General features: G+C 46.2%; 1 protein-coding gene across 2 annotated transcripts; it reads right to left on the reverse strand.

The window, feature by feature from the left end:
- Positions 1-518: 518 nt before the first annotated feature.
- On the reverse strand, positions 519-15933 carry BTF3 (basic transcription factor 3). 2 transcript variants are annotated; one of them, XM_040341450.1, is made up of 6 exons: positions 15829-15933; positions 9866-9934; positions 8279-8392; positions 5966-6167; positions 3403-3459; positions 519-793 (listed from the first exon to the last, which is right to left on the reverse strand). In XM_040341450.1, exons 2-6 carry the CDS (start codon positions 9932-9934, stop codon positions 747-749), a joined length of 489 nt encoding a protein of 162 aa, XP_040197384.1. In that variant the 5' UTR covers positions 15829-15933; the 3' UTR covers positions 519-746. The 2 variants fall into 2 exon arrangements, with proteins under 2 accessions (XP_040197384.1, XP_040197385.1); XM_040341451.1 differs by lacking the exon at positions 15829-15933 and adding an exon at positions 15587-15710.
- Between the last annotated feature and the right edge of the window lie 1707 nt (positions 15934-17640).

Genomic DNA, 17640 nt, shown 5'->3' on the forward strand with positions numbered 1-17640 from the left:
AAAATTTTTTCTTAAACAAAAGTGTCCCATGATGTAGATCCATCAATCACGGCGCTGACAGTCAAGGAGAAGCAGGAACCCCCCCCACCCCCTCTCAGCCTCAATGGGAGGCATACCACCGACTGCAGCCTTTTCACGGCAATCCAGGCACCCTAGTAGGCTCAGTTTTAAAATGTATGATTTTATAGAAAAACCCACATACCATCAAAATAGAAGGTTGCACTTTACTTATTGTTGGCATTAGCTTGGGTCAATAAATACGATTGGACCTTCATATGCATGTTGTGTCATACAGCAACACTATATTGTATATCGACAAAACAGTCATTTTGCTGTGCCTTTATCTCTGTAACAAGATGATACACAATACCCTTGTATTGATGTTGGAAAAACTGCAGTGTCAATATTATGCCATGTCCAACTCCAAAAATGTTTGCAGAGAGTAAATAAACCACGGTGTTCAATGGGATATCAGCCAATCCCATCAACTATACAGAACACTAAAACACACAGCTCAGTAAAGTTTTACGCATGATCAATCTTTATTTCTAGTGGTCTTCAGTTGGGCTGGGCCGCAAGGGGTCTGCACAGAATGCGACTGAAGCGAGCTGCTACATATTGGGCATCTTTAAAAGGAATTCAAACTTTAATCTCATCGGGTCAAAAACAAAAAAAGCACAAATAGATAAATCACAATATAAAATAGCAGCTCTGTTCAGCTTATTAAGCTCCATAGTGGTTTCAGTTTAGACCGCTTCATTCTTTGAGGCTTCATCAAAGTTCTCAACCAAGTCTGCAAAAAAGAAACAAAATTTAAAAAAGGAAAGCTCTTTTCAAAGGACTACAGCTGTTCACAGATAAGTCAAATGGCTTTGTGTGCCATTGAGAAGGCGATTAGCTACACCTGATTAAAGCAGTTTACCGTTGGGAACATGTTACATGCTCCACTAGATTTTAGGGTGGAACATGCAACACATTCCCAGCGCTCCAGCTGCCCCCCATTCCCTGTGGCAGTACAGGGAGCCACCGGTAACGGCACAGTCACTAAAAGCAACGTCACATACATGCCATTGCTTCAGTGCCGATTACGTCAGCACATGCAAATACAGGAGTCTGAGATATCCAGGGTAGCTACAGGCTTACCTGTAGAGAAGGAAGAAAAAAAAATAAAATAAAAAAAAAAAAAAAGTGTTGTAAGGGTTTCACAACCACTTTAACCACTTAAGACCCAGACCAATATGCAGGTAAAGGACCAGGCCTTTTTGAGATTCGGCACTGCGTCGCTTTAACTGATAATTGCATTCGTGCGACGTGGCTCCCAAATAAGATTGGTGTCCTTTTTCCCCCCACAAATATAGCTTTTTTTGTGGTATTTGATCACCTGTGCGTTTTTTTTTTTAAAACAAAAAAAAAAACAAAATATATAAAAAAGTTTTCCTCAGTTTAGGCCGATACGTATTCTACCTACCTATTGTTTATATAAAAAAAAAAAAAAAAGTGTTTAACGATTTGTTTGCGCAAAATTTATAGCGTTTACAAACTAGGGGATAGTTTTATGGCATTTTTATTATTTTTTTACTACTAATGGCGGCGATCAGCGATTTTTTTGTGTGACTGCGACATTATGGCAGACACATCGGACAATTTTGACACATTTTTGGGATCATTGTCATTTTCACAGCAAAAAGTGCTATAAAAATGCATTGTGAAAATGGCAATTGCAGTTTAGGAGTTAACCACTAGGGTGGCGCTGTACGGGTTAAGTGTGACCGCATGTGAGTTTCTAACTGTAGGGGGTGGAGCTGGACTTGTGAAGTCACTGATCGTCTTACCCTATATCAGGGAACAGACGATCAGTGATGCTGCCAATGTGAAGAATGGGGAAGGTGTGTTTATACACACACACACACACACACACACACACACACACACCTCTCCCCGTTCTTCAGCTCCTGTGACCGATCGCCGGCGATTGGGTCCCACGGCTGGGCACTTAAAAAGGACGTACAGGTACGCGATTGTGCCATTCTGCCGACGTATATCGATGTTAGGCGGTCCTTAAATGGTTAACCCTTTCACGTCGACGGAACGCATATATGTTTCCCCGGCTTTCGGGGGTAATACTGGGATGATGCCTGCAGCCGCAGGCATCATACCGGTACCGTTGTTTAGAGCCGGCGATCGGCTATCCAAACATAACAACCGATGCGGCTAAAAGCCACTCGGTTGTTATGCCGGAGGAGTGGGAGGGGACATCATCCCCTCTGACTGGGCCTCCCGTTCCACCGGGAGACCCGATCCGGCGCCCTGCATCGTCCAGGCGCGCTCTGAAACAAAGCCGTAAACTGCTTTGATTCAGTGTCCACATTGAAAACACGGAAGCGATGTCATGACGTCACTTCCGGGTTTCTCGGCTGCCAATGGCGCCAGATTTAAGAAAGTACACAGTATTCAGAATCGCCGTTTTCGGCGATCTGAATACTTTGAAGTGCAAAGGAGGGCTCGGGGGTCTTTTAGACCCCCGATCCCTCCATAAAGAGTACCTGTCACCACCCATTACTGTCACAAGGGATTTACATTCCTTGTGACAGCAATAAAAGTGATCAAAATGTAAAAAACACAAAGAACACATACGGAAGTCGTGCCCGCATATGAAAACGGTGTTCAAATCACACATGTGAGGTATCAGAGCGAGAGCAATAATTCCAGCACTAGATTTCCTCTAACCTGGTAACCGTAAAATAATAAAAAAAAAAAAAAAGTTTAAAGCGTCGCCTATGGAGATTTTTTAGGTACCGTAGTTTGTCGCAATTCCACGAGTGCGTGCAATTATAAAGCGCGACATACTTAGTATCCATTTACTCAGCGTAAAATCATCTTTCACATTATGCAAAAAAAATTAAGCCAATTTTATTTTCATTTTTTTAAAATTCGTGAAAGTTAATTTTTCCCAAAAAGTTGTGTTTAAAACACCGCCGCACAAATACCGTGTGACATAAAATATTGCAAAAAAAAAAAATCGCCATTTTATTCTCTAGATTATGCGATATAGAATATATATATAAAATTTGGGGGTTCCAAGTAATTTTCTAGCCAAAAATATGGATTTCAACGTGTAAACACCAAATGTCATAAATAGGCTTAGGCACGAAAGGGTTAAACAAACTACATAAATACGTAGACAGCCATATTTTTTATTACCGGTCTAGAATTCAGCTATAAAAACTCCAGTAACCAAACTGCACTCTACAGATAACCATTGTCGAATTTCCAATATAATTACACTTCAGGTGGAGAGCTGAATGACATTCACAATACAGTTTTGAGTCCCTTGATCACCAAGCACTCAAAAAAAAAAAAAAAAAATTTTTTTTTGATAAAACATAAGATCTAAGAACTTACCAGGAACTTCATCGTCTTCTTCCTCCCCAGTGGCAAGTGGTGCTCTACCATCTAAAGCTAAAATAATAAAGTCCAATTGTTAACACAAGACATATACATATATATATATATATATATACACATACATATACACATACATATACACATACATATACACATACATATACATATACATACACACAAAACACTCATTGTATTTAAAATGGCATGCTGTATGTGTTTTGCGCATTGCTTTTTTTTTTTAGAAAACAGGATACTTTATCACGCAAGTACATGGTACAGCAGGCACAGATCAGGAATATTAATTGTTGGGGGTTACAAAAACGTGCCATTTTCTATTTAAAGTGGTTGTAAAGTCTTAAATAAAACCCACACAAACACTTACCTCCTATGTGCAGTTGGATTTGCACATGGCAGCATGGATCTTCTGACTTCTCCCTCCTGTTGAGTGCACCCACAGCAAGCAGCTTGCTATGGGGGCACCTGAGCCAAGCTGCAGCTCCATGTGTCTATTCAGACATGGAGCTGCAGCTCAGCCCCACCCCCTGCACCCCCACAGCTGCGAGAGCCAATGGCACCGTTGCTGTGTCTCAGCCAATCAGGAGGGAGAGTCCTGGACGGCCAAGGGACTCGTGGACATCGCAGGACAGAGGGGCTCACGTATTAGGGGGTGCTGGGGAGGCTGCTACACATAATGCATTAAGATAAAAAGAAAAATTCTGCAGAAAAGTAATAAAGGGAAATCGGGTCCACCAATGAATTCCCTTAATTTGCAGGGAATTCCCCATGTTTACTATATGGGATATGTTTGTTACTAGCAATGGCGCCGATTAGCGACTTAAAGCAGGACTGCGATATTGCCACGGACAAAATCGTGACACGACACTCGGTGCTAAAAAAAATACTGCATTAATGACACTGGCTGGGAAAGGGGTTAACAGCAGGGGTGAGCAAAGGGTTAACTGTGTGCCTAGCTGGTGTTTTAGTGTAGTGGGGAGGGGGTGCCTTTACTAGTGGAAGGCATGGATCGTGTACCCGCTTTCTTACTTCTGCTGTGTGTGTGTTACAGGAATTGGAGAATTCCCTCTACTTTTGTTGTACAGGCAGCAAACCCTGTCAGACGTTTATCTCCTCTCTACTCCATCCCAATCTACAAAAGGGTTTTGCTATACATACACTTTAAAATCCATGCAATGTAGAGGAAACATTACAGGAAGATACATCCTAAGACAGGAACAGAAGCAGGCTTCACTGCTAAAGGCCAATGGTTAAAAGCCAGTACAGTTTTCATCAATAAGGAAAATGATCTTTTGATGCCAGTAGTGTGTTAGCTATCCCACTAGACAAACTATTTGGCCTCATGCATTTTTTTCTATAGTTGCTTCTTGGGCATATTTTCCTGCTTCTAAAAAACCCTGCATGTTAGCCTGTGTCCATGCACACAGACTTGGCAGCGTTTAGTGGCGGGGGCTCTTAGAGGCAGGAGAAAAAAAAAAAAAAAAAAAAAGACGCTGCTAAACACACCTATATTGCTAGTGCATTAATTGCAATGGCCAGACAAATGATTTTATTCTGGTCAATGAAATGAACACCCAAGTGCGTGACACCTAAAAGCTTTAGAGACATTTTTCTGCAAAAAGGCTGCTGGCTTCTCGGCAAGTTAAATGTCCTGTGTGCATGAGGACTTCAGCTGAAATCTTTTGGGTGTACAAAATCAGTTTTTCAGCACATTTGTATTCAAAAGCCAATCCAATATTACATGTCAAAAATGCACAAGGTTTTCAAAGCCCAGTAAAAAATACATAACCAGATCATATACATTTTACAGAAAAAACAGTCAATGAGGACTTCAAAGATCCAAACCTTCAAGCAGTCCCTAAATCTAATGACCTTAATGTCGTATTAAACCCAAAACTAAAAGTGTAATATATTGCAGCTGACTAATCCTTAGATGTGGTCACCGCTTTCTCCCCCTCAGTTTTCACCTGCTGATGACGCCAGTAACTCACATCTTGTATGTGCGCTAATGAAACTGCACCGATTATCAGTGTAAATGCTCCCCGTCAGACTTACTGGCTCTCCTTTCCTCACGTTGCAACAGCAGGTGAGGAAAGGAATGCCTATAACTTTGCTTGGCCCTTTACCTAGATCACAGAGCATGTGCAGGTGGGTGTTCTGGGAGGAATTCTAAGGACACCCTGCCATAACAAGCACACAGGTTGTCAGCACATGCCAGCTGCTACAGAACTCTTAGTGACCCTCAAAGCCTTGGACAATTACTGTACTTCCTTCCCAATGCACAATCAGTAGACTCCTGGTGGCTTAGAGGAGTGTACCTGTGCAAGAAAGAAAGACTTATACCCTTTGCTGATCTCCCCTTTTAATGCTAGTTTCCTGGCTTCCTTTGTTTGGACCTTGATCTGTTCACTAAAAAAAGAACACGAGGCAGCAGCCAGTTAAACATTTTTTGTTTTTACCCAGACATGCGCGCACACACACTGCACAGGCATGTGAAATAAGACTGTCACCTCTTGAAGACTCACTATTTGCTGCATCCACTTACATTGTTTTGGCAGGGCCTCTGCAAGTCTTCGCAGGCTGGTGAGGCTGTCTGCCCCAAGCTGGTTCAGAATGCTGGGTAACATCTCTGTAAGCTGTTTGGTCTCAGCGTGACCTGTAATGGTGAAGGTATTGGCAGCCAAGGAAGCCTGTACTTTGGGATTGTTGAAGTGTATAACTGTCCCTTGGTTTGTAAACATGTTGACCTGCAAAGACATGATCAAGACATCTTACTATAAAACATGTCCTCCGCCTATTTGTGCATTTTCTACATTTGTAGAATGGTGTGCTCTAAAGCAGAGTGAAATATATATCACACACTTATATTAAATCAGTGTGCAAAACTCCACTAAGTTTTTTTCCCCCAAAAACGTGTGAGCACTGCAATACTGAGACTATAGTTCAAGGTAACGATCAGAATATAAAATTAAAACGTTTATTATTCAATAAGCCTTAGAACCAATTCCTTAGAAGGATATTCTCATAAGGCTCGTTAAGCATTTCAACAGATAATAGCAAGCCACAAATGCATGTACATTTATTAAATCTTCTGCCCTCGTTTTAACTTTGGATGGTAAAACTTTTTTTTGCCAGTAAATACCTTATACAGCCTACTTTGTTTGTCTGGTAAAAGCCTAGACTTATGACATCAAACACAGCTCTCTGAGAGTTTGCCAGGGAGGGGGATGAGTCACAAGAGGGCAAATAAGAGCTGCAGGTGTTTCTGTAAATCCAGGAAGTGAACAGGCAGCAGCTTCAGCTGCCCACAATTAAAATGTATGTAGCCAGACTGTGGAGGGAGATTTCTGCAGCATATTTGCTAAGAACAGAACCACAGTATATATAAAAATAAGCTTCCCTCCAACCAATTTGCATAAGAATGGTAAAGGTGTTTTTAATACAAATTATGTGAGCAGACTGCAGTTCCTCAATAACAGAAGGGGTAAAACACTTTGAGTGCTGCTAGAGATCCCCTGCAATGCTGTCATCAGGTCTGAAGAGAGCCAAAGTGAACTACAACAGACCCCTTAAAGCGGTTATAAAGGATCAGCTTTTTTGCTTTTTAAACGTGCTATACTTACCTGCTCTGGTATTGCACATAGCAGACCTGAACCTCTTCTGGGGACACCCGCTAACACTACTTGGTGCATCCCCATAGGAAGTTGCCTATGGTGGTGCACCTGCGGGCACTCTCCCAAGACAGACTGTGTGCATCCACTGACACAGTATGGCTTATCCCCGCCCTCCAGCTCCCTCATCAAAGGATTTGATTGACAGCAGCAGAAGCCAGTGGCTCGCCCTGCCTCAGCAAAGCATGCACTGCCTTTTGGTCAGATTAGGAGTACAGGAGGGACCCTGGAGCATTGCCAGTATCTCATTTTACAATATACTTTTTTTTTTTCCCTGTAATAAAAAAAAAAAAAAAAAAAAAAAAAACACACACCAGATGCTGCTGGCCCCCCGTTTTACTTACCTGACCCTTCAAAAAGTCCGGCGCTGGCTCCCATCATCCTCCTTGAGTTGAAGCCCGGGCGTTGATTGGCTGCAGTGGATGGAATGAAAGCAGCGCAGCCATTGGCTGGCGCTGCCGTCAATCACATCCAATGACACGCCGGGGGCAGGGCCGAATGATACAGCGGCAGCTATGGCCGCCAATATCACGGGAGCGTGCCCGCAACAGTTACACACCGTGCTCGCTCGCATGTGTGTGTAGTTGCTGCGGGGGAGGAGCCGCAACAGCTGCCAAAGGACCCCAGAAGACCAGGATCGGGGCCACTGTGTGCAAAACAAACTGCACAGTGGAGGCAAGTATAACATGTTTGTTATTTAAAAAGAAAAAAATAAATTCCTTTGCAACTCTTTAATAGTAGTTGAGAGTACTTGGAAGATCTCAACCAGTGCACTAGGTGACCCAGATTTAGAAATCCATTCAGCAGCACCTAACAGATGCCAGAAATGAAACGCAAACATTTTAATTGCAGCTTCCAGGAATAAAGCGCAGGCTATACTTCCATTTTAAATACAGCTTCCAGGCACTATTAAAAATATGAAGTGTGGATCTATGCACTAGAAAGAATTTAATACCCTACACAGAATATAAAAGGTTGAGGGATCCATCTGTTCCCACAATCAAGGATACTTCATATGAGCAAAGCCACAGTACTAGTCACATGGTGTCTATATTGGCATAACAGGAAGCATTCTCTAGTCATGTAAAATGCCATCATTACAAACTGCACTGACATTTGTGACCAATATAGGCAACATTGTCCACACAATGTACAACTCTGCACAGTTCCAATTCTACACAACTCACCTCTTCTATGCCAGAGATGTTGTTCACACCCAGCTTTTTCAAGGAGAACTGTAGTTTCTTATCGTCTGCAGTAGCTGTTCTGTGGACAACCTTCTTCTTTCTGCGGGCTGTCCCCTTAAAGTGTGGAGGAAAAACAAAGTTTAAAGATGTTTTGCTTCAAAGCAACACAGACAGCTCAGCCTCAGATAAAAATAAAAGGTTATTTAGTAAATATAATTTCTATAGTTTGACAGTACTACAATTCTAGAGATCTGCATTAATTGTGGTGGCCATAGTTTGTGAAGAACAAGCCCACTTGCACTGAGCCGCCCCAGTGTGAACTGACACACACACATATTTTTTTTTTCCCCCTGCAAACACATATAGGGAGTTTCTGCACAGGCATTTGAGCATTTAGTGTTTGATACCAGAAATGCAAACCAGGTTTTTTTTGTTCAGCCTCGTAAACGCAGAGCTTAAAATATGCCTCTAAAACTTCCTAATGTGCATATACCCATAGGATAACATTGAGCTGCTTCTATAGTGCCTTCAAAAAGTATTCATACCCCCTTGAAATTTTCCACATGGTCATGTTACAACCAAAAATGCATGTTCAGTGTTATGTGCAGTGTTGGTTTTCCACCACACATAGCATTTTGCTTTTAGGTAAAAAAAAAAAAAAGTACAGTTTTGATCTCATCTGACCAGACCACCTTCTTCCACATGTTTGCAAGAAGCCATGTGGGGGATGCAAACAGGGCTCGGGGCTTTCTTCTTGCCACTCTTCCATAAAGGGGGGGGGGGGGGGGGGGGGATTCGTGCCGATTGATTTTTAGTTGTTGCGCGATCTCGCACAGCGCACTGTGAACCAGCCCTAAGTTCATTCAGCCTTACTGGGTGCAAGTATAAAATGTGAGAAATCCACCACTCCCTCACATAATACATCCTGGTAATATAGGAACGTTGCATATGTGATCAGGTGACCTCAGACACACCACATTGCAATATAACGATAATAAGAAGATCACTCAAGCTCTGACTAAATACATCTCCCCTAATAACTTGTCTATGAATATTCTGATGGCTGTTCACTGCAGCATTTCCTCATCACACTAAACTGTGGATCACACCCCATATTATGAAAACATCTAGTCAAAACACAGGAAAGGCAGCCAATCCTGGGAGAGCTGGAGGGGAGATGTGAATTGTGAACTCCAGGCTAGTGCACGAGATATGTAAATAACCTGTCACTTGAAGCAAGAGGGCGAAAAGGACTGTTTTTTATCTGCAAGTCTTTATTTTCACTGAATAAAGAGGATTGCTCAGAGCTGGATTAACTGTGTGGCAAGACTGGGCACAGATGATGGGAAATATCTATATTATTATATAAAAAAAAATAATTGGGTTTACATCCACTTTAATGATTGTAGAAAAAACAGTCTACAGCCAAAAACAGCTGCTGTAAAAAACCTCCAGCGTGCATGAGGCCTTGAAGTGAAAAATCAAAGCACCATTTCAAATCTGGGAGACGGGATAACTAGAACAAAAAGATGTTTAGGATATGTTGGTACAAAAATTATGCATTGTATTTGTAGAAAATTAGCTTACCTTTCCACCAATGCGCACTTGTGCTTGCAGTTTGGCTAACTTTTCTTGATTCATGATGGTTTCTTTCATCTAAAAGGCAAAAAAAAAAAAAATATATTTTAATACTTAAAATATCCTGACAGTTTGTATTTTACTTTACCCCCTTCCAAGGCTGGGGATCTAAAGGCAGAAATATAAAACAATCCAGCGTAATCACATAATCCATTCAATAAGGTATGCTCTTTTCCCTCTCACTGGCTGGTATGTCACTACAGGACTTACAAGCCTCTGGAACGAAACCAGCAAGCATTAGAATTCAGCAGGACTGGCCAATATTGGATCCATGTAGGGCCCACTTGTTGAGAAAAAAAAGCCATGCATAGCCAGCTTTAGTAACAGACATACAAGCCAAGAATCTGAAAAAAACCCCCACACAATCAGGATAAGCTCCAGGAAAGCAGCTAAATACACAAAATTGAAATAAATGTTCGTTTACCATTTTATCTTCCAAAGGATTTGCATTTCTGTCCAGATAGCCTTGAGATTTAAACAGTGCTGTCAGATGGCACTGCCAGTACAGTCACCCCCACACTTCTTGACTGAAGCCAAGCAAATAATGATCAAACTCTTACACCCAGTCTGAAAGCTCAGTGATGAAACAGTAAGAGGAGCTCCTGTCAGCATGTTCCCTGTCAGCACATCTGATAAGCTATTAGGTCTGCCCTCCCTCTGTGACAAGATTGCTACTGTGCAAAATAGAACATGGAGGTAAAGACAAGTCAACACCAAGTAGTTACACCAATCACAAAATTCATAGTTTAACCCCTTCGTGACAGAGGGTAACAAATAATAATGCTTGAACACAACTTTGACATGTGTTAGTACAACTGTACATATCACAACTACTTTGTGTATCCAGGTGGCTTATACCTTGTTTTACAGGACAAATTGCAATCCTTTTTTTTATTATTATTCTCAAACAAAAACTAGCCTAAAACGGTTTTTAATGAAGCCGGTAATTTCTTGCTATTGGCATCATTTACACCCAAAGAACCACCCAACATGTCTCCTGCTCATCACAGCGATACCATATACTGGCAAAAGTATTGGGACGCCTGCATACGCACACTTGGTGGAGGGGGGGATTATGGTGTGGGGTTGTTTTTTCAGGGGTTGGCTTGGCCCCCTTAATTCCAGTGAAGGGAACTCTTAAGGCGTCAACATACCAAGACAATTTCATGCTCCAAACTTTGGGAAACAGTTTGGGGATGGCCCCTTCCTGTTCCAACATGAACGCACCAGGACACAAAGCAAGATCCATAAAGACATGGGTGAGAGCTTGGGGTGAAGGAACTTGACTGGCCTGCACAGAGTCCTGACCTCAACCCGATATTTATCCCAAAGGTGTTCTTAGAGTAGAGACTGTGAGCCAGGTCTTCCCTTCCAACATCAGTGCCTGACCTCACCAATGCTATTCCGGAAGAATGGTGAAACATTCCCATAGACACACTCCTAAACCTTGTGGACAGCCTTCCCAGAAGAGTTGAAGCTGTTATAGCTGCAAAGGGTGGGCCAACTCAATATTGAACCCTACGGACTAAGACTGGGATGCTATTAAGGTTCATGTAAAGGCCGGTGTCACAAAAACTTGACAATAAAGTGTATGTTAGTTGTTTTTTGTACCCATAGTAAGGCCCAGAAACAACAGTTACAGAACACACTGACACCAATAATAATGAATATATAATTGCATCAACTCTTAGGCTTCATTTCCATGGACGTTTTTACAGCCACTTTCTTTAGCCTTTTTTACAGCTTAAAAACGCATGTCCATGTTTATTTTTTAATTGTTTTTTTTTTTTTAAATGGAGCTTAAAAACGCTGCGGTAGCGTTTTTGCACGTTTGAGCGTTTAACGTCTGGCGTTTTTACAGCTCTACTCTGGAGCTTCAGAACGCACTGGTCCTGTTTTTTTTTTGCAGCTTAAAAACGGCTCAGCCATCTACAGGTCAAAAACGTCATGGTGGGCATGAGGCCATAGACTAACATGGAGAGCCGTTTTTAAGCTGCAAAAAACAATCTGCCTGGAATTCAGCATTTAACTGAGTGGAAAAGAGGCGAGAGCCACTGTGGATCAGAGTTAGGAGGAGGACAGGTGTGGCCGTCTGTCACACGGATTCTAAATGTTATATTGTGAGCCAGACAAGGAATAGAACGCCAGTGCAGGGAATACAGGGAGTGCAGAATTATTAGGCAAATGAGTATTTTGACCACATCATCCTCTTTATGCATGTTGTCTGACTTACTCCAAGCTGTATAGGCTCGAAAGCCTACTACCAATTAAGCATATTAGGTGATGTGCATCTCTGTAATGAGAAGGGGTGTGGTCTAATGACATCAACACCCTATATCAGGTGTGCATAATTATTAGTCAACTTCCTTTCCTTTGGCAAAATGGGTCAAAAGAAGGACTTGACAGGCTCAGAAAAGTCAAAAATAGTGAGATATCTTGCAGAGGGATGCAGCACTCTTAAAATTGCAAAGCTTCTGAAGCGTGATCATCGAACAATCAAGCGTTTCATTCAAAATAGTCAACAGGGTCGCAAGAAGCGTGTGGAAAAACCAAGGCGCAAAATAACTGCCCATGAACTGAGAAAAGTCAAGCGTGCAGCTGCCAAGATGCCACTTGCCACCAGTTTGGCCATATTTCAGAGCTGCAACATCACTGGAGTGCCCAAAAGCACAAGGTGTGCAATACCCAGAGACATGGCCAAGGTAAGAAAGGCTGAAAGACGATCACCACTGAACAAGACACACAAGCTGAAACGTCAAGACTGGGCCAAGAAATATCTCAAGACTGATTTTCTAAGGTTTTATGGACTGATGAAATGAGAGTGAGTCTTGATGGGCCAGATGGATGGGCCCGTGGCTGGATTGGTAAAGGGCAGAGAGCTCCAGTCCGACTCAGACGCCAGCAAGGTGGAGTACTGGTTTGGGCTGGTATCATCAAAGATGAGCTTGTGGGGCCTTTTTGGGTTGAGGATGGAGTCAAGCTCAACTCCCAGTCCTACTGCCAGTTTCTGGAAGACACCTTCTTCAAGCAGTGGTACAGGAAGAAGTCTGCATCCTTCAAGAAAAACATGATTTTCATGCAGGACAATGCTCCATCACACGCGTCCAAGTACTCCACAGCGTGGCTGGCAAGAAAGGGTATAAAAGAAGAAAAACTAATGACATGGCCTCCTTGTTCACCTGATCTGAACCCCATTGAGAACCTGTGGTCCATCATCAAATGTGAGATTTACAAGGAGGGAAAACAGTACACCTCTCTGAACAGTGTCTGGGAGGCTGTGGTTGCTGCTGCACGCAATGTTGATGGTGAACAGATCAAAACACTGACAGAATCCATGGATGGCAGGCTTTTGAGTGTCCTTGCAAAGAAAGGTGGCTATATTGGTCACTGATTTGTTTTTGTTTTGTTTTTGAATGTCAGAAATGTATATTTGTGAATGTTGAGATGTTATATTGGTTTCACTGGTAAAAATAAATAATTGAAATGGGTATATATTTGTTTTTTGTTAAGTTGCCTAATAATTATGCACAGTAATAGTCACCTGCACACACAGATATCCCCCTAAAATAGCTAAAACTAAAAACAAACTAAAAACTACTTCCAAAAATATTCAGCTTTGATATTAATGAGTTTTTTGGGTTCATTGAGAACATGGTTGTTCAATAATAAAATTAATCCTCAAAAATACAACTTGCCTAATAATTCTGCACTCCCTGTATCTTTTTTTTTTTTTTAAAGAACTTCTATCTTTTCTAATCCTGAGCCAATGATTGTTTTCCTATTCTACCGATAGTCAGGTTTCCGATGTAAACCTTACATGGGCATTTTACCAATCTGTTCATACATTATAATGAGGAGCTTTATTTTCATCTTCTATCTAGACAAATCTCTACACCCAATATATTCCCATACTTGTGCCAGGAGCCCCAGTCACTGTAGATCAGGGGGTCTCAATCTGGGGGTCCTCCAGCTGTTTTTCAAACACCCCACCTTGCTCCTGTCTCCCAAGTCCTCATACCCCCCAATCTGCTCCTGTCTCCCAAGTCCTCTCCCCCCCCCCTCTGCTCCTGTCTCCCAAGTCCTCCCCCCCCCCCCTCTGCTCCTGTCTCCCAAGTCCTCTCCCCCCCCCCTCTGCTCCTGTCTCCCAAGTCCTCTCCCCCCCCCTCTGCTCCTGTCTCCCAAGTCCTCTCCCGCCCCCCCTTGCTCCTGTCTCCCAAGTCCTCTCCCGCCCCCCCCTTGCTCCTGTCTCCCAAGTCCTCTCCCGCCCCCCCCCTTGCTCCTGTCTCCCAAGTCCTCTCCCGCCCCCCCCTTGCTCCTGTCTCCCAAGTCCTCTCCCGCCCCCCCTTGCTCCTGTCTCCCAAGTCCTCTCCCGCCCCCCCTTGCTCCTGTCTCCCAAGTCCTCTCCCGCCCCCCCTTGCTCCTGTCTCCCAAGCCCCCCCCCCTCTGCTCCTGTCTCCCAAGTCCTCACCCCCCCCCTTTGCTTCTGTCTCCCAAGTCCCCCCCCTTGCTTCTGTCTCCCAAGTCCTCACCCCCCCTTGCTTTTGTCTCCCAAGTCCTCACCCCCCCCCCCTTGCTCCTGTCTCCCAAGTCCTCTCCCGCCCCCCCCTTGCTCCTGTCTCCCAAGTCCCCCCCCCTCTGCTCCTGTCTCCCAAGTCCCCCCCCCTCTGCTCCTGTCTCCCAAGTCCTCACCCCCCTTTGCTTTTGTCTCCCAAGTCCTCACCCCCCCCCCCCTTGCTCCTGTCTCCCAAGTCCTCTCCCGCCCCCCCTTGCTCCTGTCTCCCAAGTCCTCCCCCCCCCCCTTGCTCCTGTCTCCCAACCCCCCCCCCCTCTGCTCCTGTCTCCCAAGTCCCCCCCCCCCCCCCTTTGCTTCTGTCTCCCAAGCCCCCCCCCCTTGCTTCTGTCTCCCAAGTCCTCACCCCCCCTTGCTTTTGTCTCCCAAGTCCTCACCCCCCCCCCCTTGCTCCTGTCTCCCAAGTCCTCTCCCGCCCCCCCCTTGCTCCTGTCTCCCACGCCCCCCCCCCTCTGCTCCTGTCTCCCAAGTCCCCCCCCCTCTGCTCCTGTCTCCCAAGTCCTCACCCCCCTTTGCTTTTGTCTCCCAAGTCCTCACCCCCCCCCCCCTTGCTCCTGTCTCCCAAGTCCTCACCCCCCTTTGCTTTTGTCTCCCAAGTCCTCACCCCCCCCCCCCCTTGCTCCTGTCTCCCAAGTCCTCACCCCCCTTTGCTTTTGTCTCCCAAGTCCCCCCCCCCCCCCTTGCTCCTGTCTCCCAAGTCCCCCCCCCCCCCTTGCTCCTGTCTCCCAAGTCCTCACCCCCCCTTGCTTCTGTCTGCCAAGGCCTCACCCCCCCCCCCCTTGCTCCTGTCTCCCAAGTCCTCACCCCCCCCCTTGCTCCTGTCTCCCAAGGCCTCACCCCCCCTTGCTCCTGTCTCCCAAGGCCTCCCCCCCCCTTGCTCCTGTCTCCCAAGTCCCCCCCCCCCCTGCCCCTGTCTCCCAAGTCCCCACCTCTCCCTCCCCCCCATTCATACACTGACACTCCCGGGCTCAGCCCAGCGCCCGGATAACACACACTATGCCGGGCACTACAGCCCATAGACAGGCCCGGTTATAGGGCGAGCACAGGGCGCCCCCTTTTCATCACACCGCAGAAAGCCGTCTCCCCTCGCCACTCCTCACCTTCTGCAGCCTGCAAGCGGGTGTGTGTGTGGACTGGAGTGGGTTTAAAGGCCTCCGGGAAACCGCGGCACCAAGCGCGTACACACGCGGGGAGAGAGATGGAAGCCAAGAGGGCGGGCAGGAAGTGACGCCGAACCATGTGACCCGCGCCTCTCCCCACGTGCTGTGCCGAGTGTCGCCGCTAGTGGCTGCGCCATGCGTCTGGTGGGATGCGCTGATTAGGATAGGGTTGGGTACTGTACCTGTCTGGTGGGAGCATGGACAGCGGTGTGGAGGCGTGCTCCTCAATGGCTTTGTGTGGCTGATCCTCTGTGCTGTCCTCCTCCAACCAGAGCGCTATCTGAGGGGGACACCCTACTGACCACGCCCAAAGTTGATAGGAAGGGGCAGGGCTATTAGTGTTACACATTCAAAGCACATGTCAAGTGATAGGTAATGGTATAGTCCACAGGTGTCAAACTGGTGCAGTGTCATATTCTGCTCCCTATCACAGAATGCAGCCTAAGTCACGTGGCGGCGAACTGCGCATGCGCAATGCGTTCCAATGCCAAATGTGATGCGTTCCAGGGGATTCACGACACTACCCCTCAGTGAACCCATCACAATTTGTCACGGAAGTGACGAGGAACCATAACGAGGAGGTGCAGTGTCATATTCTGCTCCCTATCACAGAATGCAGCCTAAGTCACGTGGCGGCGAACTGCGCATGCGCAATGCGTTCCAACGCCAAATGTGATGCGTTCCAGGGGATTCACGACACTACCCCTCAGTGAACCCATCACAATTTGTCACGGAAGTGACGAGGAACCATAAACGAGGAGGCATACACAGAGCGGGGGGGGGGCGGGACAGAACATGCAGATCCAATGAGAAACCTACAAAGAGCGGGGGGGAGACGGAGGAGAAAGAGACATGCAGATACATTAGGCTGCATTCTGTGATAGGGAGCAAACGGTGACACAGCCCCGCCTCCAGCCCCGCCCCCAAAGCAGAGGCTTATTGAGGTCCGGAAAAAACATAGACTCTCTGGCTTTTAAAGCATCCCCCGTGTATAATAAAATGTCACATTGTTTTGGTGTGCGCAATAAAGACTGTGAAGAAAATGTGTATGTAGGAGGAGGAGCTTCTGAATACCAACAATCACATTTCCATTTTATTCCTCATTTCAATGGGAAAGTTTAAGGTGGAACTTTAGGTTTGATTTATCTTTGAAGTGAAATGTTACCCAAAAAGTAAAGTTCCGCTCTTCTGTATTTTTTTAGGCTCCATGTACACGGGACCATCCTCCCAGCTGCAGGGAACACCCCCCCCCCCCACCGCCATCCTCCCAGCTGTACGAATCACCCCCCCCCCCACCGCCATCCTCCCAGCTGCAGGGATCACACCCCCCCCCCACCGCCATCCTCCCAGCTGTACGAATCACCCCCCCCCCCACCGCCATCCTCCCAGCTGTACGAATCACCCCCCCCCCACCGCCATCCTCCCAGCTGTGCGAATCACCCCCCCCACCGCCATCCTCCCAGCTGTACGAATCACCCCCCCCCCACCGCCATCCTCCCAGCTGTGCGAATCACCCCCCCCACCGCCATCCTCCCAGCTGTACGAATCACCCCCCCCCACCGCCATCCTCCCAGCTGTACGAATCACCCCCCCCCCACCGCCATCCTCCCAGCTGTGCGAATCCCCCCCCCCCCCCACCGCCATCCTCCCAGCTGTGCGAATCACCCCCCCCACCGCCATCCTCCCAGCTGTACGAATCACCCCCCCCCCACCGAATCACCCCCCCCCCACCGCCATCCTCCCAGCTGTGCGAATCACCCCCCCCCCCACCGCCATCCTCCCAGCTGTGCGAATCACCCCCCCCACCGCCATCCTCCCAGCTGTACGAATCACCCCCCCCCCCCACCACCATCCTCCCAGCTGTACGAATCACCCCCCCCCACCACCATCCTCCCAGCTGTACGAATCACCCCCCCCCCCACCGCCATCCTCCCAGCTGTACGAATCACCCCCCCCCCCACCACCATCCTCCCAGCTGTACGAATCACCCCCCC

This window comes from Rana temporaria, chromosome 1 (genome assembly GCF_905171775.1).
Source record: "Rana temporaria chromosome 1, aRanTem1.1, whole genome shotgun sequence".
Taxonomy (NCBI): Eukaryota; Metazoa; Chordata; class Amphibia; order Anura; family Ranidae; genus Rana; species Rana temporaria.

What these genes read in the sequence shown, in the direction of transcription:
- BTF3 (XM_040341450.1), bottom strand. Translation starts at nt 9,934, where the DNA reads ATGAAAGAAACCATCATGAATCAAGAAAAGTTAGCCAAACTGCAAGCA. An exon ending in AGAGGCCCTGCCAAAACAAT is followed by an intron (nt 3,460 to 5,965) that starts GTAAGTGGATGC and finishes TTATTATTTTAG; the next exon opens with CTTTAGATGGTAGAGCACCA. An exon ending in AGAAGACGATGAAGTTCCTG is followed by an intron (nt 794 to 3,402) that starts GTAAGTTCTTAG and finishes TCTTTTTTGCAG; the next exon opens with ACTTGGTTGAGAACTTTGAT.